The sequence below is a fragment of the Lissotriton helveticus genome, chromosome 2_1 (genome assembly GCF_964261635.1).
Source record: "Lissotriton helveticus chromosome 2_1, aLisHel1.1, whole genome shotgun sequence".
NCBI classification, from domain to species: Eukaryota; Metazoa; Chordata; class Amphibia; order Caudata; family Salamandridae; genus Lissotriton; species Lissotriton helveticus.
Genome location: NC_136059.1, coordinates 1,029,740,813 through 1,029,765,593, shown reverse-complemented (window position 1 = coordinate 1,029,765,593; position 24,781 = coordinate 1,029,740,813). Strand labels below are relative to the sequence as shown.

The window sequence follows — 24,781 nt, the reverse complement described above, 5'->3', positions numbered from 1 at the left end:
AATGCTCAGACGTGAGTCCCTTGCTCACTTTGCCAGTGGATTCAAACAAGCCGGGCTGAAGACGGCTGAAATGCCAGAAACCGGTCCTCCGAAGCTTGTTTCCGGTCCAGGGAAGGCATGGCTTGGCAGTTCGGGCTGGACTGTTCCCATGAGGCACAGGGTGAGACTGATTTGCATATGGCCATGTCTGAACTGGGGTGGCAGAGTGGGCTAAAGAACGGTGATGGATTAAACCCAGATCTGTTGACTGGGTGTGAGTGTTTGATTGGTTCAGATGCTCCGTCCATCACCTCCCCCTTTTGTACCACTTTGTTCGCCATAAGTTGGCAGGGTAAGCTCAGACGTGAGTCCCTTGCTCACTTTGCCACTGGATTCAAGCAAGCCGGGCTGAAGACGGCTGAAATGCCAGAAACCGGTCCTCGGAAGCTTGTTTCCGGTCCAGGGAAGGCATGTCTTGGCAGTTCGGGCTGGACTGTTCCCATGAGGCACAGGGTCAGACTGATTTGCATATGGCCATGTCTGAACTGGGGTGGCAGAGTGGGCTAAAGAACGGTGATGGATTAAACCCAGATCTGTTGACTGGGTGTGAGTGTTTGATTGGTTCAGATGCTCCGTCCAACACCACCCCCTTTTGTACCACTTTGTTCGCCATAAGTTGGCAGGGTATGCTCAGACGTGAGTCCCTTGCTCACTTTGCCACTGGATTCAAGCAAGCCGGGCTGAAGACGGCTGAAATGCCAGAAACCGGTCCTCGGAAGCTTGTTTCCGGTCCAGGGAAGGCATGGCTTGGCAGTTCGGGCTGGACTGTTCCCATGAGGCACAGGGTCAGACTGATTTGCATATGGCCATGTGTGAACTGGGGTGGCAGAGTGGGCTAAAGAACGGTGATGGATTAAACCCAGATCTGTTGACTGGGTGTGAGTGTTTGATTGGTTCAGATGCTCCGTCCATCACCACCCCCTTTTGTACCACTAGATAAAACACCATCTCTCTCCTGCAGGTGCGTTAATCACCAGTTATCTTGACCTTTTTATTGTTGCCCAAACATTGCTGGACACACTAAAAACTCTGCAGCAGGTGCTTTTAAATTCAGAGGATATTTCAAAACACAGCACCCAAGCTAAGCGCCATATCATATCATATCACATAATATTATATCATATCATAATATAACATATCATATCACACAATATTATATCATATCGAAATATAGCATATCATATCGCATAATAATATATCATACCATATAATAATATATCATATAATTCCATAATACATCCATCATATTTCATATCATAATACATTATGTCATGTCGTATTTAATATCATAACATATCATTTCATATAATGTCTTATAAAACATGTTGTGTATATATATATATGTATCATATATCAATACCTGTACCTAATACGTGTTCATACTCTCTCAGTCAGACATTCTCTCATTCACTCTTAGTAATCATATTGAGGGCACTGGCTCCTAATAAACCTTTACCCCTTCAATTGCCATGTGTGTGTTACACACAAACACTTGGCACATGAAATTGTCAGTCATCTAGAAACCAGTGGCATAAGACAAAATGATGGGGCCCCCATCCAAAATGCGATGAGGGGGCCCTGAGTCTCCCGTATTGCGCAGATATTCATTAACCTTGGCCTGGATGGGGACTCCATTGGCTTTAGGGTTTGTAGAGTGATGTGTCCCCTCTCACCCTCTAAAACCAACAGAAGAGTTCTTCTGTTGTTAAGGTACGGGTTCAGGTTTGAGCCTCAACACTTAGCGAGATACCTTGGGTGGTTCACTCCTCTGCTGAAGCCCTTCCTTGGCTGTGCAATGTATCGAACACATTGGCATAACAAAACATGAGCGACAGCCCCTTTAGGGTAAGGTGAGGGAACCTCCAACATTGCATGCATGACATCCAGAATGCAGCCAAAGCATTGGGCAGACAGTCGTTCATTTCAAAAGTGGGCTTCGCAAATGCTTTTAGTTTTACTCCCTCTTAGGATCATCCCCCATCACATCCTGGTTTGCATAAAAAAAGCCTGAACCAGAAGGCACACGTGATATGTTCTATACAATACTCCCTGTTGGACATGCCACAGCCTTGATCTACAATAAGATCATGCTCTCTGTGAAGCCCTTCATGGCTCCTTAGAGACAGGTCAACGGAGAAAGCGACCACCATTAGCCCCTGCTCAGTTTCCATAGACCCTGGCCGACCAATAGTGACTCTCAGCCACAGAAGACAATACATTTTGTCACTTACATGTTGGGAAGCTGCACTTATTTATTTTAGTCTCTTAGCCACAGTCAGCGACACCAACCTACTGAAAAGTGACTTTGCCGCATTACCTCAGCTCTGAAGTTGTCCATGACATGGGTGAACAGAGTAGGCCATCTAGTCTTATTTTCCAGTGAGGTCTAGATAGGCTGTTTGTGACTGCCATGGGGTGACTTGGGAGCCTTTGTCTGGTAGGGTGTTGGTCAGTTCATGTCAGGTATCAGCTCTAGAGTGGACTGGTTTAGGACAGGTCACGCCAGTGGTTGCGGACAAAGTGGTGCAACATCATAGTTGACACCAATGATGGATGGTGTGACATCATGGTTGACGAAGAGGTCAGAAAGGAAGGAGGACAAGTGTAAAGGCCACCAGTGAAAGCAGCAATTGGGGTTTATAGTCCATGGTGCAGTATCGATATTGGAGCCTACTCCTCATTTTCACATTTAGACTGATCTAGAATGTTTACAGGTGCAGGAGACTAATGTTGAAACCGTAGGACAGGTGTTCTACATGTCTCAGATGTTGCTCACCAGAGAGCTAGACTTTGTTCAGTAATGGGGGGACCCAAAGTGGGACTCCTTTTTATCAAAAGCCACTATGGTTGTCATGACACAACTAACAATTAGTGCCAGCTGATAAATAGTCACAGAGTGCAGGGTTTGTACCTGAACCGCATTGGGGAAACTGCATATCATCTCTCCCTGTGGAAATGTGTGTAGTCTGTAAGGACTCTGCTCTCTAACACCCCTGAGTGTAAGCAGCATTTAGGAGTAGTTACTGGGGAAATGAGTGGAGGATACCTATAGTTGCATTCCGCACATATGTATGTATGCTATAAGGTTGCCGGGTGATTCATAAGGTTTGATGGTAGTCAGAGCAACTCTCCCATCCCCTGTTTTTTTGCTGAATTGCACCTCTTTTACTGGCTTCTGCAGGAACCACTGTCAAGCCCATTCCATGCTTCTGGTTTGTAACAACATAAACATGAATGGAGCAGAAAGAGTTCTTTGTGTGCACCCTCAATAGATTAAGACTGGTGCAGAATCTCAGTCTATAGGTTGGAAGACCCAACATCTGGACAAATTACTGTGGACATGGGCTCAGCCAGAGCCACAGACTTACACAAAAGAGATGGGCAGCCTGCCCATCCTCGCATCCTGTGTCATGAGCTACTGAAGATGCAAGAACAAAGCAAAAACTTTTAATTTGCCAAAGGGTTGCCTTGTTCCAACCTACAAAATACAATAGGCATTATGGGATGCCTGTTATCCCCTAGAATACCAAGTGACAATGCACATTTTGGGAACTGATTGCCACTGTACAAAACCTATGTAAAGGTTAACATGATTGGTTACCTCCAAACCTTGGGCACAACCTTAATTCTGTGTATGTCAGCCGCCATTGTTTCTGAACATAAACTGCCTCTTTATTTGGAGGAGCTCTGTGTACCTGCACAGATATATACAGAGAAATGATGGATCACACAAAAATAAGAATAACATGGCTTTCTTCCTTGAGACATAGGAAGTAGATTGCAAGATTGAGGTTAAGACTTTACTTCTGTTGAATCATGAAGATGAAAAGAAGACTGACTTCGTGGCAATGTGAGGATCTGCTTGATGTCACTTACTTCATTCCAGAGCCAGTGTCCACCTGTTCACTGGACTTATAGGAGGAACTTTTTGTTCAAAAGAGACTGCATATACTTTAGGCCTACAACCGCTGTCCAACCTGAACAAAATCATGACCCCAGGTGAGCATTGGGATATATGGAGAGAAAAAAGCAACCACCAGTAAACCACTAGCAAGAAGTGGGTTTCCCATGGTCTAACCCCCATAGGTACCTACCACCATCCACATATCTTCCATTGTGGTGCCAATCCTTTGAGTGAGGGAATAGGAGTTGTTGTTCTGTCACACATATTCCATATGATTGTCCTGAACGCATGAGCCTACAACTTGCTGCTGACACACTGTTCTCTTATTGTGTCAACCCTGTGAGCCGCTGGCATCCCGTATAATTAACATTGTATATCAGAGCACTCTTGCTCTATAATTTTAATTCTTTTTTAAAGATAATAAGAGATATGTCACAATAAAGACACTTTACAAATGTGAAATGTACTGCTTTAGCCCGCCTGGGTAAGCACCCACGATGAAGGAAGACCATTGAACATTCGAAAAGAGTTCTTTTCATGCAAGGAAAGAGATCTACATTCACGGAGCACGTTTAAATGAAAGTGTTTTCTGGAACTGCATATTAATTTGGACAATTTTTTTTTTATAATACGACATTATTATAAATGAAACCTGTTTACAAGTGAGATTTATTAGAGAGACGCATTTGTCACTACGTATTGAAACGATAATATACAGGTTGCATGGGAGTTGTAGTTTTGTAAGAAATTCCAGGTGCTAATCATTCCACGGAAAAAGAGGGAGGGGCTTATGTAAACAGTTGGGAGGGAGCGCATTTAAGTAGCGTTGTGAAACTGACACAGGAGAGTTAACTCGCCGGCTTTGGGCTGTAAGAATGATACGGTAGCGCAGGTATGTGCACATAGTAATTACGGAAGGAAATATAAATGTTAAAATACGAGTAGAAGGTTATAAAAGCAGGGGAGGTTACAGTTTCTAGAGGGTGGATAGTGAGACACTGGAGGGTGGTAGTGGAATGGCATTGGTGAAGTTTTTAAGTTGCAATAGAGAGAGGGGTGTAAGATATGGAGTATTCTAGTAAAAGAAAAATATGTGCAACTTTGTGTTTCTTTTTTAAAAAAACAAGCTTTTAAGGCTAGCCTAAAGGTGGGACATGTGATTAATAGGTTGTTCTTGTTATTATTGCAGTTTTTTCCCTGACGAAGGACCCTTGGCAGGTCCGAAATGCATTGGATATCAATAAACTGCTTTTAAAAGAATGGTGCTTTTTGTGCGTATTCTTGGAAAAAGGTTCGGAAGGCCGACAGGAATATGAGAAACTTTGGAAATTGGCAAAATTTAACTTGCATGGTGAAAGTAAACATCAAATGGACATGGAGTTTGGAAAGTGAAACTGACCCATAAAGGATGATAATGAATTTGAACCTAAAGAATATTGAAAGCAAATGCGCAAAAGGTTGTCGCAGCTGTTTTTGGGGCAAAGAGAAGCCCCAAAAGTTTCGTAGTTATGTCTTAAGCACGTGCTGTTTTGGGCTTGGCACGATTCAGTGAGCACGCCGTAAGTGAATATTGTGAGTCAATAATGTTCTTAAAGTTGAGTTCGTAACGCTTGGTTAAAAAAGGTGTGCTACCCTTTACAAATGTGAAACAATAAAGACACAAACACAAATTGGAAATTGAAAGGAGAAAATAATAAAGGTGGAAAAACAAGAGCAATCTCAAAGTTCAACGGAACAACACTAAATAGTGGTGCAACACATCAACACGACCCCCAGCAGGGGATTGTTCTACCTTAGCCTCTCGCATCCCACCACACCCAAGGCTAAGTGTACAGGCCACCAGAGCCATCTGAAACTGGCAGCGTTTTGTGCAAGACTACACCCACAAGGGCCTCTGCCGTACAAATGTGAAAACCACAGCTGGACTCCGTCAACTGCACTTGGTATAACAGCCACAGACAGCCTGAGCAGCACCGCTACTATTGGTGGCCTATGGACTGAGCTGCATGAGTCACCTGACTCTAGGAGGCTGAGTATGATAAAGCATTGGAACCCTATTGTTTGACCTGGCCCTTTTTGCAGGGTTATCTCCAAACGTTTTGCTTTTTTTCCTACTATTTTTTCTGACCTGTTTTCGATGGCTATAGGACTTTGGGCACTTTGCCACTGTTAACATGTGCTAAAGTGCAGGCGCTCTCTGTCTAATTTGTATTGGGGATAATTTAGCCATGATTGGCATATTTAATTTACTAGGAAATCCCTAGTAAAGTGCACCAGGTGTGCCAAGGGCCTGTAAATCAAATGCTGCTAGTGGGCCTGAAGCACTTATTGTGCCACCCACATGAGTAGCCCTGCAAACATGTTTCAGACTTGCAACTGCAGTGTTTGTGCTTGCAGTTTTAAACTACCATTTTGACGTGGCAAGTGCACCCACTTGCCAGGTCCATACCTTCCCTTTTACTACATGCAAGCCACCTGAAGGTAGGCCCAAGGCACCCCCATGGTTAGGATGCAGTGTATTTAAAAGGTAGGACATGTACTAGTGAGTTCTACATGTCCTAATAGTGAAATACTGCAAATTTTGTTATTCACATTTGCAAGGATTATCTCTCCCATAGGGTAACATTGGGATTGCCTTGAAATATCTTTTAAGTGTAATGTCCCAATGGGAGCAGACAGAGATTTGGAGCTTGGGGTCTCTGAACTCACAATTTAAGCATACATCTTTTGATGAAGTTGGTTTTTAAATTGTGTGTTTGAAAATGCCACTTTTAGAAAGTGTGTAACATTCAACAATATTTCTAAGGGTGTAAGTTAATGGTCACATTTTTGGAAGCACAATAAATTGCTAGGAGCTCAAGGAAAAACAGGGAGACAAACAATTCAATGTGACAACATAAATTTGTTGTTTAGATAACTACATATATTTGTTATATAGATAACTTCATATATTTAAACATGAAAGAAAACAGCACTGCGTTACATTAAATTGCATGTAACCTGTGGGATATTGTGCACAAGTGCTCGTTAAATGGTGAACGAATCAAGTGACACGTGAGGAAGTATGTACAGCGACACGAAGTGGCACAACAAAATAACAGTTGGTGACAGAATTTACATTGTAGAAATATCCAAACAATAAATCTAAATATATACTCGGGAATTCAAGATAGGTACCCTCAAAGGAATAGCGCCGTAATTTTCACTGTAAGAGTCTACAGCGTTTTGGCCTGTAGGAATGTTTAGGCCATCATCAGAACCAGGTTACACTTATTCTTATGACAGTGACGTAGAACGAAACTGGGTGTCCCATTCGTGGACGTGCCGAGGCCCGTAATTGGTCAGGCTGAGTCAGGGTGCATCCATAGGACTTGTTGAATCAGAGAAGGCTACGTTTAGAGGTCTATGGAGGAGAGTCCAGGGAATGTCCAAAGGATAAGCAATGAGAAGGAGCTGCGAAGTGCAGTCGTTGAATTCAGGCATGAAGTTGGACTAGCAAAGAAATGAATCTGCGATGTGTCAAGCCGGCATTAGTCTCCCCTCCAGAGACCTCTAAACGTAGCCTTCTCGGAGCTGGTGGCACCACTCATGAAGAGCATTATGCACTGCCCTGACTTACACCAGAGCCCTGATGCCTATTGCAGCCAGTGCTTCAACCGTGATACCATGGAGTTGATAACCACTGTGTGTGACTTCTCCAACTCCTCAACACTGTCCCATCATAAGGAAATGATGCATCCCCGGCGATGCCGCCTCACCTACGCTGCAACAGTAAGGAACAGACCCCTCACCTCCCCTGCCTAGCAGGAATGAACCAACACCTCACCTCCCCTGTGGCAATAAGGAACCGATGCTGCACCGGCCCAGTGATGCCTCACCTCCCCGACGTACTGTAATGTCTTTTGTTTTTCACCATTTCCAAGGTACTGTTACTGGGGTCTGTGTGACTTTGTAGCTGGCCTGTGCTTCTCGCGGTCAGTGCCAAACTGTTGGATTAGTACCTGTCGTGACGTCTTGATAGCCCCGGTTAGAGCTAATGTTTTATAGGAGCTATATTTCTACAGTAATCTTTTTTAAAGTGACATCTCGGTTTGTGTATGTTAGATATTTGTTGTTTTGGTCTTGTTTTATTTGGATAAATGTTGGCTATTGTTCTAAACTGGTGTGGTGTCCTTTTGTAGTGCTTTCACTGTGTTACTGTGTGTGTACAAATGCTTTACACATTGCCTTTGCGATAAACCGAGATGCTTCTGCCCAGCTACGGAGGAGATGAGCAGGGGCTATCTTAGCTCTGTGACTCCCTTACCCTGACTACATGAGGGTCCCCACTTTGGCAGGGTGCAAGCCACTACCAACTAGAGACCCCATTTCTAACAGCTATGCTTCTGATTAAACCACATGTGGCACTTTGCTTAAACTTTTTTCAAGACTACACCTCTGACTTTGCATGTGCCTAGGTGTTGCCTCACATACAATGAAAATAAGATAATCCACAGGGGATATTTGACATTTCAACGCATGCCATTACATCGCATGCTGTTGCAACGGCAAACTTTACCACGACTTTCTGGCGGGGGAACGCTGGAATTTGGAATAGATTACTTTTCTATTCCAACTCCAGTGTGTGTAACAGTAGAGAAGGTGTTGTAGTTAAATCCAACACCTTCTACCCACTGCTGCACACCTTTTTCATTGCGACGGCATGCAATGTAACTGCATGCGTTGTAACGGTTGCGTTGTAAAGGCTGCTTCCCATCCACAGGTACCCAGCCTGTCTAAATGAATATGACTAAAATTCATAAGTTGCCAATCAGTTTTAAATTAGTGTGAATCACATCTTATCTGTTTTTTAAAAACATAGTGACACTGCCTGGACACTATATTTAATCTGGGTGGGACAAGAGATAGCTGAATTAAATATTATACCCCACAAAACCCACCAAGATTAAGCCATGACTGTCTGAACTTGCAACCCTTTGAAAATCATAGACTGAAAAGAAGGCCCCTGACAATTCTGTGAGCTCCTTCTATTGAAGTTTTAGAACACTGAAATGTTGAGACCTTCATTGAAAAGAGTGGAGTGCTCCGGGATTCTAGTGGCTGGCAGAAGCCTGGAGCATCAACATTCCAATGTTTGAGAAAGGCCTTACGGAGCCCAAGGGGATTTCAACCCCCTTGGACTCCGTGAGGCATTTGTTTTACAAACTAGAACATTATGCCCTCTAATGGGCAGAATGTTCTAATTGCCTTAGAGCGCTCCGTAGTGGTTCCTACTGGCCATTAAAGGCCCACTCCCTTGCTAAAGGCCCTCGTCTTTGGCTCGGGTCTTTAACGCTGGAGCGGGCCTTTAATGGCCTGTAGTGCATGCTATGGGGGCCTCTAAGGCTATATTGTAGCACCTCTAGAGCTTTTGCTGCTCTTTGTAGCCCTACAATCCTGCTCTTGTGCAATCAACCATGCTGAAACCCAGCCACGGCCGGTGATAGGTGTAACTGCAGGGCGGTGACGTAGGGAGGGGGGGGGGGGCAGGGTGCGGGGTTGTAATGTATGGATTACGGACATTAACAGGTAAGTAAACACATAAATAAATAAAACGAATTTCGTTGCGCGCACTGCATCGCATTTGGTGATGCAGTGCACACAACGAAATTCGTTTTATTTATTTATATGTTTACTTACCTGTTAAAGTCCGTAATCCATACATTACAACCCCCCACCCTGCCCCTCCCCCTCCATACGTCACCGCCCTGCAGTTGCACCTACCACCGGCCGTGGCTGCTGAAACCCTGCTAGACTGCAGCACAGCCCCTCAGCCACAACCCCTGGGGCTGAGGGGCTGGACCAAACAAAATGAACTCGCTTCATGCAGGCAGCAAGGGAGCAGCATTTGAGGAGACGCGCGCAGCACAAGCTGAGACTGTTTCTACGGCTGAGAGGTCTACGGCTCTCCTTTTACATTGTTGTCGCTACAGTAGTTGGGTATCGCTCTTTCATTGTCATACAGTCAAACGTTCAGCCTGATTCTTTTGATTAGCAGCTGATAACTCTTTTTATTCAGGATCTGATCATGAGTAGCTCCTTTCGGATGTGAGAATTATCGCCCCTCATAAAAACCCGACATGGGGTATTAATATTGTATATGACATGTCAATTATCACCTATGGCAATTTTTGGAGGAATAACAGATTTTAGGAAATAACAGATTTGGCTGGTAAAATTCCATCCCAGTTAATGTCTGTCATTTTCCTCCTGCTAATTTCCGCAAATTTCACTTGCCAAAATGTAATGAAGAGTGTGAACTTTGTTACACCTGGTAGTTACAAGATAGTATAAAAATTGCATGACTTATAATTGCGATCCCTGTGCGAAGAGGTGTTTGCACATGCATCTTTATTTATTAGGTTACCTGTAATCAGACCCATAGTGTTTCCTTTTCCCTCCTTTGAATTAAAAGCGAAAGCCTTTTGTAATCTGACTACAGTGACACTCTTCTTGGGCGACAGGGGAGTGTGAAAGGGAAGGCTGCAGAATGCCAATGTCTTATCAGCCACGTGTAAATAATAACTCTGAGCTTTTAAAACATTTAAAGAAACCCAGCACTACTGAAACAAGGTGGGGCCCATTATGAGACCCACAGTTTGTGAGGCGGTGATACCATGCCCAGTAAATACAGCTGCAGTGCAGTGTTTACCAGGGGTGATTCTGCCCATCCATTCTGATTTCTATGCCTGGGAATGGGGGATATCATGATAGAAGCACTTTTGACTTTGTTCTGAACTGTAAACTCTGGATATTGAGGTATTTGCCCTTTGTAATTCTGCCAGGACAATATTAGTGCTGATAAAAAGTGTGCTGGTCTTGCACTTTAGAATCCTGGTCCAATTTCAAGTTTCTGGATATAATCTAGACTCCATATTTTAGTCATTTATTTGTTAGTGTGCTCCTAAAAACACCACGTGACCTCACACTACTCCTACTCGCACTAACCAGGAACCCTCAATAAGGACACTTAGGCCCTGATTTTTAGTGGCCCTTTAAAATCCATATTATTTCCCCATCCTAGAATTACGGGTCCTGGCAGTTCTGGCCGCAGGAACACAAAATAGGATTTCAAGATTTCGGGGAGTTTCATGCAGGTTTCCTTCATGTTTGTCCAGTATTGACCAAGGGAACACTCTTGTTTAAATATTGTGATTTACCCAGTTCCCTTTTTGGTTAAAGGGTTACGCTCTATTTTTGTTACTTAATTTGTAAAAGAAAGAGTGTGGGCGCCGAAGCTCTGCACATAAGGACGCGGCCAGTTCAATTAAACGTCTGTGCGCCGAATACCAAGGGTGGTAGTCTTGAATCCAGCTCATGCCTCTTCAATCCACTACCGGACAATCCTTATCTCACATTTGTAGGTTCATGCTTTCTCCCTTTTAGACCGTTTTACCATCTTTCTCTTCATTCGTCTTTCCGATCTGTGTTTTCGCTTATGTGCGCTCGTAAAATATCTCTTGAGAACAAAAGTGCCCTGACCAAAAATAAGTGCTGGTACCCTCAACACCGACAACCGCCGCCTCAAATTAAGCACTGCACTCACTCTATTCAGCTAGCTTCCTATATTCTTTTAGCTGTTTCCCGCGCGTACCACTGTTACAAATGACGCTAGTTGAGGGAGAATTAGAAGTGTGCCTCTCACCCTCCGTTTGTGATTGGCAAAGGTGTGTAAGATAGTGAGGGGCTTATTTACAAAAGCCCTTGCGCCACTTTTGCGTAATTTTTTAACATGGAAACAGTGACGCAAGGGCCTTGTAAATCTGCCCGCGAGTGTCTGAATCATTCTTTACTGCACCCAAGAGAGTCACACATCCAGCGGCCGCTCAGTGCCCCCTGCGAGGTATTGGGCGGTCCCACTAAGTAGCCTTTCTCTATCCACCTGCAATGCAAGCGTTCTCAGCTACACCCCTCTCCCATTGTTTGGACAGGTATGCATATTGTGTAAGAGATGTTTGGAATGAAAAAAGCTTTTCAGTGCATGTGTGAGTATACATTCTCTAAACTGTGTTTACTCGCCACCACTTCCTATTTGGGCGAACGACTCCCGATTGTTTCAGGGGAAAAGGCTTTATCTAAGCTTTCTTCCAAAACTGTTCCCACTTCAATGCAGTTTAATAATAGAATGTTTACATTCTCTCTGTGTTATGCTCTAAATCTCCCTCTGATCTGTTCCTAAGTAGATGCATGTTTCAGCGTGCATTCACTGCAAGGCACGACAGTCACTCGGGACCCACCTGAAATGCAGTGTTGGAGACGCCGCCGGCCCAAGGGCCAAGGGTGGATTCCTCTTTCAACTCCATGATGTCTGGCGCGGCTGGTGCGTCCCTCCCGGCTCAAATCCCTGCGCTGCCGCAACCCGCATCAAGTGCCTCTTGCCTCCCCAATTCAACAGGCTTTTATTCGCAGGAAGCCACGCCCACGCCGCACCTTGGTGTCTTCACTCCAGCCTGAGGATTTCCAAATCGAAGTCACCTCCAGGACACCCAGTGGCGAGTGACTCTGTGGGAAGTATCAGCGGGTTCTTAAAAGCGCGCCAGGAGCACCACAGCCACTGAAAGAAAGAAGAGTGATATGACAGAGAAGTAACGAGCTCTGTTGACAAAGCAAGCGTCGCTCAAAGGCTAGAATGGTTCAGTGCCAGGACTGGCCAAACATTCTGCTTTTATCTAGCTTCAAAATGGTGTCTTCCTCTTTAGAGGTTCCCTGAGGTAAAATGCTGCGTCAAAAGCAGGTAAAGTTTCAACGTCAATAGCTAAGTTATTGACTGCAGCGGGTGTTTACACTGGTGAATGGATGATGGCTGGGCGCTCCCTCAGAGTTTCACCGGGACGCCCGGAACGCACGGATCCTCGACAGTGTATTTTTCAGAGCCCTTCCCGCCATCCCACTGAACAAACAGATCCACTTAACAAAATGCGCTTTCAGTCTTAGCCCCTAAAGAATGGTTACCTTTCATCTTACCTCGCAGAGAGAATGACCCGGAAAACAAGTAAAGAAAAGCCTGTTAATGATGGATGTCTGACGTCCACCTGCAAGAAGTCAATGTTTCTCCTTGCTAAATATTTAGCAAACACGTCATCCATTTTCACTGGTTTCGTGAACCACTCTTTCGACAATGATGTCCGGCCAGGAAGCATTCAAAGGGCAAAGGCCGCGAATAGATAACGACACGCAGCGGTGCAAAAGCACTTTATGCCAAATATGAAACGATTATGCGGCGTTGCCAAATTATGCAGGCCTATTGACTGCGTCCAAAAGACTTGGGGCCAGACGTGTCGAGCTCTTTTGCCTTTGCAAAATTGCAAAAGTTCCGGTTCACAGAATCGGGCCATTTATGACCGCAAAAAACTTTTTATTGTATGTATATAACAAACGCAAATTGCGAGAATCAGAATTTGTGTTTCGGAGGACATATTGAATTTAATATTTGGAAGGGGCATGTTTAGGGCGTCCATCCCAAATACTAATTCGGAATGGAATGAACTAATGTTTTGCAACTGCAACCTGGTCGCAAAATATTAATGCTTTTATTGACCACACAAAGATAGTGGTAACCCATTTGCAAACAATTAGGGTTTTTATGAATGTTGACAAAAATGTTTTTTGAATATTTCATTAAAAAAACATTGTTTTTTCTATAAGGAAAACGAGCTAAATAAAAAAAAAAGTTTATTTAAAATCAGTCACGGACATTGTGGTGTTCTGATCTCAGCAGGCCGCCATCTTTGTGATGGCTGCGATTCATAATGGGTTGTAATTTGCAACCAATCTCATTAATGTTCATGAGTTAGGTTGAACTGCGAGCCACTATGAATTGATTTCTGTGAACCAACCTATTAGTACATAGGTCAGTTCACAAAAACAGAATAGATTTCGTAAAAGTCGGTGCACTACTTGGGACCAATTTTACCAAATAAATTCTTAGTACATCTGGCCTTTGGGCCCTTACTCTCTCCCATGCTCAAATCGTGGTACCCACAACCACTATCTACTGAATCATTGTTTACTCCTATTCTGTTTAGTATTAAAATCTATATTTTTATTAATTGGGAGTTGTGTCGTTTTTTTGAGCCAACTGGCTTTGGAAAATTGCTCTGGTATATCTCATCTAGTAAGCAGTGGTATGATAAATGGGTTGAGGAGGTAATGACTTGGTTACTTACCAGTAATCTTCCATTCTCCGAATACCTTTTTTTGATCATATTAGTACTTACAACCCTCCCTTCCTGTTCCCATTTTTCACAATCTAGATTCCCTTACAGCGTGGGTTGTATTTAGGAAGTGTGATGGGTTCCTTCCCTCTTTATTGCTGGTAAAATAGGAAGAGCATTAAAGGGGAGACATTCTGATTGGCCCTAGCTGGGTCACAAGGTGCCTGGGTGGAAGTAGGTCAGCTCCCACAGTAAGTATTGGTACGTGAAAAGGGCATTCACTGTAATCTAGATTACAGGTTAGTAAGGGAGCATCACTGCACATCAAAATAACATTATTGTGTCTGCTGGTCTCTGGGCTGCTTTAATGAAGTTCTGGCATGTTGATCTATGATTTCATAACCAGCCGGAGGAAAGTTTTCCACGCAATGACTGAGGTTCCCTCTCCAGGGCCATGTCACTTTAGGAGCATTAAAGGTGTTTGAACACAGGATGCTCAAAACAAACGCAATCACAGATGGCACACTTCAAAAACTTATATATGGAGACTGAAGAATGAGGTTTATGAAGATATGGCTAATATACGAGTGCAATACATGTGAACTACAACACACATACTCCCGAAGATGTGTAACGGGTTCAAACACTATATGATTACCAAATATGTTGAGGTGTGCTTTGGTTGAGTGTTATCTAATCACACCAGGAGGCAACCCAGTTAGAAGGCCAGAGGAGTGCAGCATCACAGGATGGTGCACCACTGCTGCTGAGAATCGACTACATTGATGTACCATTACACAGATGCATATACATTTACATTTCCACTCCTGATAATGGTACTACTGAGAATACCCATTCATTGAATGATGTAAGCATATTTTTAGTGTAAGGGTTAGAGTATTAGGTATTGTTAGATTTAGGTTTAGGGCAAGGTTAGGTGATAGTGCTTACTTTTGGGGCAAGGGTTTGGTTTAGGGGTGGAGTAGGTAGTTGTTTGACTAGGCTCTCTGCAGGGCCATCCCCAAACTGTTTGACTTCACCCCTTTTATTTTCTGAACCAGTTTTTGTTGGCCTTAGGATTCTGTGCACTTTATCACTGCTAATCAGTGCTAAAGTGCTTGTGCCCACTCTCTACAACATGGTAAAATGAGCTTAAACCATATTGGGATATTTAATTTACTTTTAAGTCCTTAGTAATGTGGTATACAATAGGACTTGGCCATTTTGGCTAAAGTTCCCTAAACTTTTTGCTTTCCCCCTAGACCGTTTTCCTGACATAGAGTTGCCAATTTAAATGCTTTGGGTACTTTGCCACTGCTGAGCAGTGTCAAAGTACAAGTGTTCCCTGTGTAAAGTGTAATGATAAGTGGTTGGCAATGATTGGTATATTTTCCTTACTAGTAAAGTCCCTAGTGATGTGCACTGTGTGCCAGGGCTGGTAATGTAAAGGCGCGCGGAGAAGGGAACTCAGGCCTGCAGTGTAGGGCCTGCGCGCAGTTTGCTAAATTAGCATGTTGTCCGGACAAGCGCAACCACTTGTCAGGCCTTACTTTCCCTTTTGCATACACATTAGGCACCCCTGTGGTAGGTCCAGGGAAACCCCTGGGCACGGTACAGTGTAAGTAAGAGGCAGGATATATACTGAGGTGTGTGCTAAATCCTGACAGTGAAAAACACTCCATTTCGTTTTCACTGGTGAAAGGCATTCTGCCCATAGGACAGAATGGGGGAGGGTGGGTATTGTGTTTTGGTAGCCTAGTTTCCTGTAAGTTTATAATGGAGAGGTGAAGTTTAGTATGTATTATTATTTATTTATTATTTATATATTAAAAGTTTTCTATAGCGCAAACAAGACCCTTAGGTATCAGAGCGCTTAACATGACAGGTCACGACAATGACAATAAAAATAAAGGATGGAAATAAAAAGTTATATACATATCTTTCAAACGTGTTCACTACGTATAGTACAATAATCGGAAGTAGGATTGGGGTTATGCGATCTTAATTAGCAGCTTTACATTTGGCTTCTGAGTAATTGCAGTCCAGAGTCAGTACCGTGACAACTTCTGATATTGTCAAAGAGTGGAATGAGATCCTGCAAACTTCCCATAGTTATAACATTTTTGTATCCTTTAAGTCCGGTTGATGTGTTGTCTTGTCTATGAGAGGAATTTACTCATAAGAAAGATCTTAGATTCTCTCTTGAATCTTGCCGTATTTGTAATTTTCCTAATGTTCGGAGGGAGAGAGTTCCAGATTATGGGGACCGCTCCAGAAAACGCTCTATCGTAAGTTCTTTTCTTTTTGAAAATTGGTGGTCTCAGCAACAAATCATTGGCACTCCTTGCAGGTCTGTTTCCTCCCGATAATTAAATTTTCTGGGTGAGGTATGTAGGTGTGTTGTGATGAATAGCTTTGTGGGTGATACATGCCATTTTTAGTTGTATTCTAGCTTCGTACGGTAGCCAATTTAACGCCTTCAGATGTGGGGAGATACGGTCAAATTTCCTTGTACCAGTAATAAGTCTTGCTGCTGCATTGAGGCATGCTTTCAGTGGAGCTATTGAAATTTTCGGTAAACCTGTTAACGTTGTGCATCCATATTCGATTCTCGAAATGACCAGTGATTGTACAGCTAGTTTTAGATCTGACTCCGTTAGAAACGATTTCATTTTTCTTAAGTAGTTTAGGTGAAAACGAGCGTTTTTTGTCATTGCCTTGATGTTGGCTTTCATGTCTAGGTTCTCGTCCAGTGTGATTCCTAGTGATTTTGCCGAATTCACTAGCGTTGGGGTGCAGTTTAACGCAGTGATCATTTTAGACCATTTCTTCACTACTGTTTGGTTCTTTAGAGGCGAAATATGTAAGAATTCAGTTTTATGTGCATTTAGCTTCAGATGATTGGTAGATAACCATTTTAACGTCATTTTGAGGGCTTCATTCATTAGCATGATGTCTTCCAAGGACGCGATCTTGATGTACATCTGCGTGTCATCCGCATACATGTGGTAGGATATTTTGGAATTTTGCAGTATTTTTGTAAGGGGTTCGATGTACAGATTAAACAATGCTGGAGATAGAGTCGATCCTTGAAGAACTCCTATTTCATTTGGGCAAGATGGTGAGAGTGATTGGTTGACCAGGACTCTTTGACTTCTGTTGTGTAGGAAGGATTCAAACCATTTTAGTACTGTGCCGGATAATCCCATCCTGTCCTGGTGTCTGTTCAGTAATTTTTCATGGTTGACTGTATCAAATGCCGATGATAGGTCTAGAAGGATGAGTAGGCAAGATCGGTTTTGATCTAGTGCTTGTAGAGCATCATCGACAATGTGAAGGATTGCCGTTTCCGTGCTGTGCCCTGTTCTGAATCTCGATTGGCAGTCATCTAATAGCGAGAAATTGTCGATGTGTTGGTTCAGCTGTTTCTAAACACATTTCTCAATTAATTTGGCAAGGAGTGGAATGTTGGTCACTGGGCGGTAGTTATTTGGATCAGCTGGGTCTACTGTAGGTTTTTTGATGATCGGTATTACTTGACCTGTTTTTAGGCATTCTGGGAGGATCCCCTGGGCGAGAGAGGCATTTACTATTTCTGTCCATATTGGAATCAAGATATGCTTGACATCTTTCAGGCATTTTGATGGTAGTGGGTCGTTATAGTGATTGTTAGGTTTGATGTCAGCTAATGTTTTAGCAATGTCATACTGGTTCAGTAGTTTAAAGGAGTCCCAGTGTGCATTGTTTTTTGGCAACATCTCCCCTTCTCTTGACGTAGAGTTGACTGATGATGGTGTGTGGTAGTCATTGTTGTCTGCAGCATTCTTGAGTTCTCTGTCTAGTTTGGTGGCTTTGTCGGTGAAAAAGTTTGAGAACTCTTCGCAGCTTAGTGGAGTTTTGGTGAATTCTTGGGCAGATTTGGCCTGCTTGTTTGATTGTTGTTTTAAGATTTCGAATAGTTTCCGAGGTCTGTTCTTGGCATTGTCTAGTTCTGTTCTAATACATTCCTTTTTAGATTTGAGGATCTTTTTGTTATATTCCTTTCTGATTTTTCTAAGAAATTTCAGCTCCGGGGATGAAGGGTGTTGTCTCCATTTTCTTTCTGCCTGTCTTAACTTTCGCCTGTCTTCATTTAGTGTCTCATTGAACCATGTTTTTTTTCCTTTTTCTGTGATTCTTTTCAATTTTAGCGGTATAGTGGCGTCGACTATATTTGTTACTGATGTAGTGTAATGGTTTGTTAAGTCAGTCACATTCTGCATGTTGTGTGGAAGGATTAGGTCTTTCTTGATGTTTTCGCTTAGTAGTTCCATTGCAGAGTCTCTCGTATCCCGCATCCATCTTTTGGTTTTGATAGGTTGAATGGTTTGTGTTTTCATCCATGTGGGTATCATAAAGGTTATGGCATGATGATCTGACCAGTCGCATGGTTCTATAGCGAGGATTGAGATTAAGCATGGGCGTAAAATCCGCTCCGCTCGCGGATTTTTCGGATTTTCGGCAAATTCGCAATCCGCGAACGCTCGCGAATTTGTCGAAAATCCGTGAATCCGCTCGCGGCGGATTTTTTGCTTGGTTGCGGCGCGCGGCGTGGTGCACGGCGTTCACTTTCCGTCATTTAGCGTTTGCCGAGTTGTTTTTCTTTGCGAGTGACGCGCCATTTTAGATCTTGCTGCGTGTTCCCGCGGGAGTTTGGCGGCCGCGAATACGTACTCGCGGCTTGCCACCTTGCACAGCACACCTCGCGAGAGTTCGCAATTGCGAACACGTAGTTGCGGCGGAAAGGAACAATCTCGCACTTGCGAAATAGAGATTTTGCAATTTCGCACAAGAAAATCACCAGCAAACCGGATAAACCTTCAGAAAATTATGATTTTTATCAGAATCACTCCTCAGGTTGACATTTGCATGGCCTTTTTTTTTGCAAGGAGTCCATTTTGGGGGGGGGGGAGGAAGGAAGTGCCCCACAGTCTCCAACTTCCTGTTCCTGTCCAGCAGGCTCCTCCCAGTGCTTTGTCCATCTCCTGGTCACTTTCATTTGGATCTGGAGCTGGAAGGATTACTTTTTGTGGGTGCTGCTGGATATTTGGATTTGAGGCCTTTTTGACTGTCTTTGGATCACTTTTGGATTAGAAATCAACTTTCACAAGTAAGTTTGTTTGGGGCATTACAGTTGCTGCAAGTAAAATTTTGGAACTTTTTCAGAACATTAAATAAATTATATTGTGGGTAGCCACAGTATCCAGTAGGACCAGGGTTGGTTAGGGGTGCATGATACAAATGTTTTGTTGAATTTAAACACCATTGAGGCCATGGATGGGCTGAGATTGTGCTGATTTTTGTCCTTTTTTTGGGCCTGCTGGTGTGGCCCTTTGCCCAGGGGTGGTGAGTGTTGCATGGGCCTAGTCTTTCTGTGGGGTGTCTTCTTGAATTTAAACATAATTGAGGCCATGGATGGGCTGGGATTGTGCTGATTTTATTGTTTTTTGTCGTTTTTGGGGGGGTACTGGTGTGGCCTTTTGCCCAGGGGTGGTGGTGCATGGACTGAGTGTGCCTGTGGTGTGGTCTCACTCTCTTTAATGTAAACATCATGGATGGCATTGGATTGTGGTGATTTCTGGCTGTTTTTCTGTTTTTTGGGGGTGTACTGTTGATGTGGACTGGCCATGTGGGTGGTGGTGGTGGCCATCTTGAGTGCTGGATGGTACAGGCAACATGTGCTTGGGGTGTAAGGGAGGGGCCATTTTGAGGAGAGGCAGTGTCTGAGGCCTGCACTTATTTTGCCTACTTTTCATCCATTATGCCCAGGGGTAGTGAGTGTTGCATGGGCCTAGTGTTTCTGAGGGGTGTCTTCTTGAATTTAAACACCATTGAGGCCATGGATGGGCTGGGATTGTGCTGATTTTATTGTTTTTTGTCGATTTTTTGGGCCTGCTGGTGGGGCCCTTTGGCCAGGGGTGGTGAGTGTTGCATGGGCCTAGTCTTTCTGTGGGGTGTCTTCTTGAATTTAAACATAATTGAGGCCATGGATGGGCTGGGATTGTGCTGATTTTATTGTTTTTTGTCGTTTTTGGGGGGGTGCTGGTGTGGCCTTTTGCCCAGGGGTGGTGGTGCATGGACTGAGTGTGCCTGTGGTGTGGTCTCACTCTCTTTAATGTAAACATCATGGATGGCATTGGATTGTGGTGATTTCTGGCTGTTTTTCTGTTTTTTGGGGGTGTACTGTTGATGTGGACTGGCCATGTGGGTGGTGGTGGTGGCCATCTTGAGTGCTGGCTGGTACAGGCAATATGTGCTCGGGGTGTAAGGGGCCATTTTGAGGAGAGGCAGTGTCTGAGGCCTGCACTTATTTTGCCTACTTTTCATCCATTATGCCCAGGGGTAGTGAGTGTGCATGGGCCTAGTGTTTCTGAGGGGTGTCTTCTTGAATTTAAACACCATTGAGGCCATGGATGGGCTGGGATTGTGCTGATTTTATTGTTTTTTGTCGTTTTTGGGGGGGCTGCTGGTGTGGCCTTTTGCCCAGGGGTGGTGGTGCATGGACTGAGTGTGCCTGTGGTGTGGTCTCACTCTCTTTAATGTAAACATCATGGATGGCATTGGATTGTGGTGATTTCTGGCTGTTTTTCTGTTTTTTGGGGGTGTACTGTTGATGTGGACTGGCCATGTGGGTGGTGGTGGTGGCCATCTTGAGTGCTGGCTGGTACAGGCAACATGTGCTTGGGGTGTAAGGGGCCATTTTGAGGAGAGGCAGTGTCTGAGGCCTGCACTTATTTTGCCTACTTTTCATCCATTATGCCCAGGGGTAGTGACTGAGTGTTGCATACTTGCATGTCCCACTCCCTAGTCTTTCTGTGGGGTGTCTTCAATGTAAACATCATGGATGGCATGGGATTGTGCTCATTTTTCTGTGCTTTGTCGATTTTTTGGGGTGTATAACTGAACTGATGTTCCTCTGTCTTCCATTGCTTTTAGGTGCACAAAAAGACTCAAGAGAACCACCAGTGCCAGGAAGAAGTCCTGCAGCGGTGTGTGTGTGCAGCATAACGTCACGCGACGTCACGTCTGGACACAGAACCCTCTGCAACTCGTGCAACTGCTGCCGTGCTGACCTGCTCTGAAGAAGATGGCCCCCAAAAAAGTAACCCGTAGCTCCTCTAGCAAGAAAGGTGCCAGTAAGGAGCAGAAGAAGCAAGTTACCAAGGACACTGGTGTGCTGCCCGCCCCTTTTTTTGGGAGTAAAAAAAAAAGTATGCCTGCAGCAGCAGCAGCGGGATCTGCTGGGGACCAAGCTGGCAGCAGCACCCCCGCTCCATTGGGCTCAGTGCCACCACCACCACCACGCCAACTTAAGTCCAAGCCCTTGAGTGCTGCAGAGGCAGCCAGTATAGTTGTTCAATCACCATCGACCAGTGATGTTGGCTCATCTCAAGAAAGCAGCAGCAATGTCCCTCAATCAACACAGGTTGTTGTAGCTCATCTGACGAGTGTTGAACAACCACAGCCGCAACAACAATCACATGTGCAAGTACAAGCCCAAGTACATGTGGAAGGAGAGGCAGCGCAAGGAGATGCGCAAGCAGAGGTGCATGGAGGGTCACAAGTGCCCACAATAGTTGTTCCTCCCGAAGTAGGGGCACATCAGGAAATCGACAATCAAGGCGAGGTATCATTTGAGGAAGCCACTCCTCCTGATGATCCTTCATTGTCTTCCACACCCCTAGCAAGGAAGAGATCAAGGGTGGTGTCTACATCTTCTTCAAGCACACCTCCTTCTGATGATACGGATCAAACTTGGGAACCAGCACCACAGCCGTCTGAGAGTGAGGCACACCATGATCCGACAAAGGTAGTTAAGCGTAAAAGGAAGCTCGTCCAAAGTCTCAGAGTTATGGAGTGTGATGAGTCTCAACAAGAAGTGGCGGATACTGCTGCTGATGAAGACTCTGCCAACGACGACCCAGTCATCATAAAGGTCACTGCAGCCCCAGCGGGCATGCAGCAAACAGACATTTTGACCCTAGCCCGAAGAGCTGCTGAGTGTGATGATGATGATGATGTTGTCGATGAGGAGGCAGTGGAAACACCACAATCATTGGAGTTAAGTAGTACACCAACTCGTCCCGCTTCCATATTTCTTTCTGGCAAGAAGAGACCTCCGTCAACCTCGACCTTAATTAGTGGCGGTGAAAGTGCAAAACGTACAAAAGTTGGGCAATCCAGATCCTCCACTTCATCTGGCATTAGCTTCATGACCACCACCACCAGTATCGCCGCCTCCTCCATGTCCCACAGACACTTCAAGTCCCCAGTTTGGGACTTCTTTACTGTTTGTCCAAAAAATCCAAAGTTTGCCATTTGTACCATTTGTAAGCAAGCAGTTAGTCGTGGTAAGCCAGGTACCAACTATGGTACCGGAGGCCAGAGAGGTCATCTTAGGAGACAGCACACTGTCAAATGGTTTGCGCACCTAGATGCGATCAAGAAAGGCCAAATTCAAGGAAACGTTGATGTTTCATCTGATGATGACGAGCAGGAAGAAGACGTGTCAAACACTTCCCTTACACCCAGTACCCCTGTCAGCAGCACACCCAATGTGAGGCACACTAAGAGTGTTGGAGCGAGTGAGACACCAACGCACAAAAGTTCACCAGCGAGCAAAATTGGGTCAACGAAGTCATTATCAGCCCGTAAATGCTTGGTCCAGGGCAACATTAGAACAATGCTTACTTCAGACGTGCCATATGAACGCAACCACCCACTGACGCGTCTGTATAACACTAAGCTGGCTAAAATGCTAGCTGTGGACCTTCTACCTTTTTCTTTTGTAGAAGCGGTAGGTTTTCTTGAATTAGTGGCAACGCTCTGCCCTAAATGGAAGGTTCCGAGCCGGTTCTATTTTGCCAGAGTTGCGGTTCCAGCACTACATGAAGATGTGCTGGAGGCGATTGGGGCAGCTTTGCAGAAGAGTGCTGTTCACACAATACATCTGACAACAGACATGTGGACCAGTGGCGCAGGCGCTGATTACATGTGCATCACTGCACACTGGGTCTCTTTTTCAGGTGTTAAAGCAAAGCTAAACGCAGGTGTTGACCCGGACAAAGTTTTCAAAGCTGCTCGGAAACATGCAACACTAGCCATGTTTGGCTTGGAGAAAAGTCACACAGCAGAAAACCTTTTGGAAGAGTTTAACAAAAAGGTCTTGAAAATGCTATCCCCCCTAAAACGCAAGATTGGTTATGTTTCCACGGATAATGGCGCCAATGTAGTTAAGGCCATGTTGAAGGGTGACCATGTTAGAGTGCCGTGTTTGGCGCACTGTATCAACCTGGTAGTTCAAAAATTCTTGATTGATAAACAGAGTCCAGCGTTCGAGGTAATGGCCACCTGCCGCAAAATGTGCAACCATTTCAGCCATTCTTTTAAGGCCCGGAAGCATCTGCGGAGACTGCTATTTCAACGTGGAATGCCAGTGAAAGCACTCATCCAGGAGGTGGCAACACGTTGGAACTCAACCTTCTACATGCTTGAGCGTCTGTATGAGCAGTATACGGTACTCGATCACTATTTCTTCACAGAGGGTACATCTCAGAAGGAGGACCTGCGGATGAGTGCGGCGCAATGGGACATAGTTAAAAGCCTGACAGACATGCTTCGTCCTTTTGAGTTCTTCACGCGTGCAGTCAGCCAGGAGGACTGTAATTTGGGAAAAGCTATCCCATTGTTGTGCATGCTGGAGCACCAACTGATGGCGGTGTCTTCTGAGTTTGAAAAAGATGTACAAAAAAAAGACCATTTTATTTTGTCTGAGAAATTATTAGAGCGCCTACGTGGTGATGAACGTCTTCAAAAGATCAAGTCAGATCAGCATTACATTTGTGCTACTATTCTGGATCCACGCTACAAAAAGGCGCTGGCAGGCGAAGCATTCTTTCCTTTTGCTGATGCAGATGTTCAAAAGTACAAACATTGGTTAGCCTGGTCAGCCAAGAGGTTTGAAAAAGAACGGCAGGTTATTGAAGGAGAAGCCAGTACATCAGCATCAGCATCAGCAGGCCATCCCCAGTCACAAGAATCCACTTCTGCACCTGTGGCTGGGGCACAAGTGACCTCTCAGCCGTTAAAGACACCGGCAACTGGATCATCTGCACCACACACAATGACAACACTAACAGTGGCTGCGGAGGAGGATTGGCTAAGTTTGATGGGGTATGGTTCTCGAAAAAATGTCACAGGCACAGCAAAAAGTAAGCAAAGTGGAGGAACAGTTGATGACCTTGAGTCGATGGTGCAGGACTATCTGAATGACTCAACAGAGGTCTTTCTTAATGATGAGCCATTGCAGTATTGGCATGGCAAAAAACAATTGTGGCCACAGCTCTTCAACCTGGCTATAAACTATTTGTCTTGCGCACTCGCAAGTGTGTCTTCTGAACGTGTTTTCAGTGCTGCTGGTGGCATTGTAACTCCCAAACGGAGCCGCCTCTCGCCCAAAAATGTGGAGCGGCTGACAATGATCAAGATGAATCAGCACCTCATACCACCAGATTACAAAGTACGAGAAAGCACGCCGCATGAAGACGAGGAGGACGGCAACGTAGATGAGGGGATTTTTTCTCTGTTCGGTGGCACTGACCTCATC

The 24,781-nt window shown here is 44.5% G+C and overlaps 1 protein-coding gene across 1 annotated transcript in view; it reads right to left on the bottom strand.

Moving 5' to 3' along the window:
• SLC28A3 (solute carrier family 28 member 3) overlaps positions 1 to 12,417 on the bottom strand; it is a 304,012-nt gene extending 291,595 nt beyond the window's left edge. Inside the window, exon 1 of the mRNA XM_078677411.1 lies at positions 12,220 to 12,417. Coding sequence (XP_078533537.1) covers positions 12,220 to 12,285 — 66 coding nt within the window. The 5' untranslated portion in view covers positions 12,286 to 12,417. The remainder of the gene's footprint in view (positions 1 to 12,219) is intronic.
• Positions 12,418 to 24,781: the final 12,364 nt, after the last annotated feature.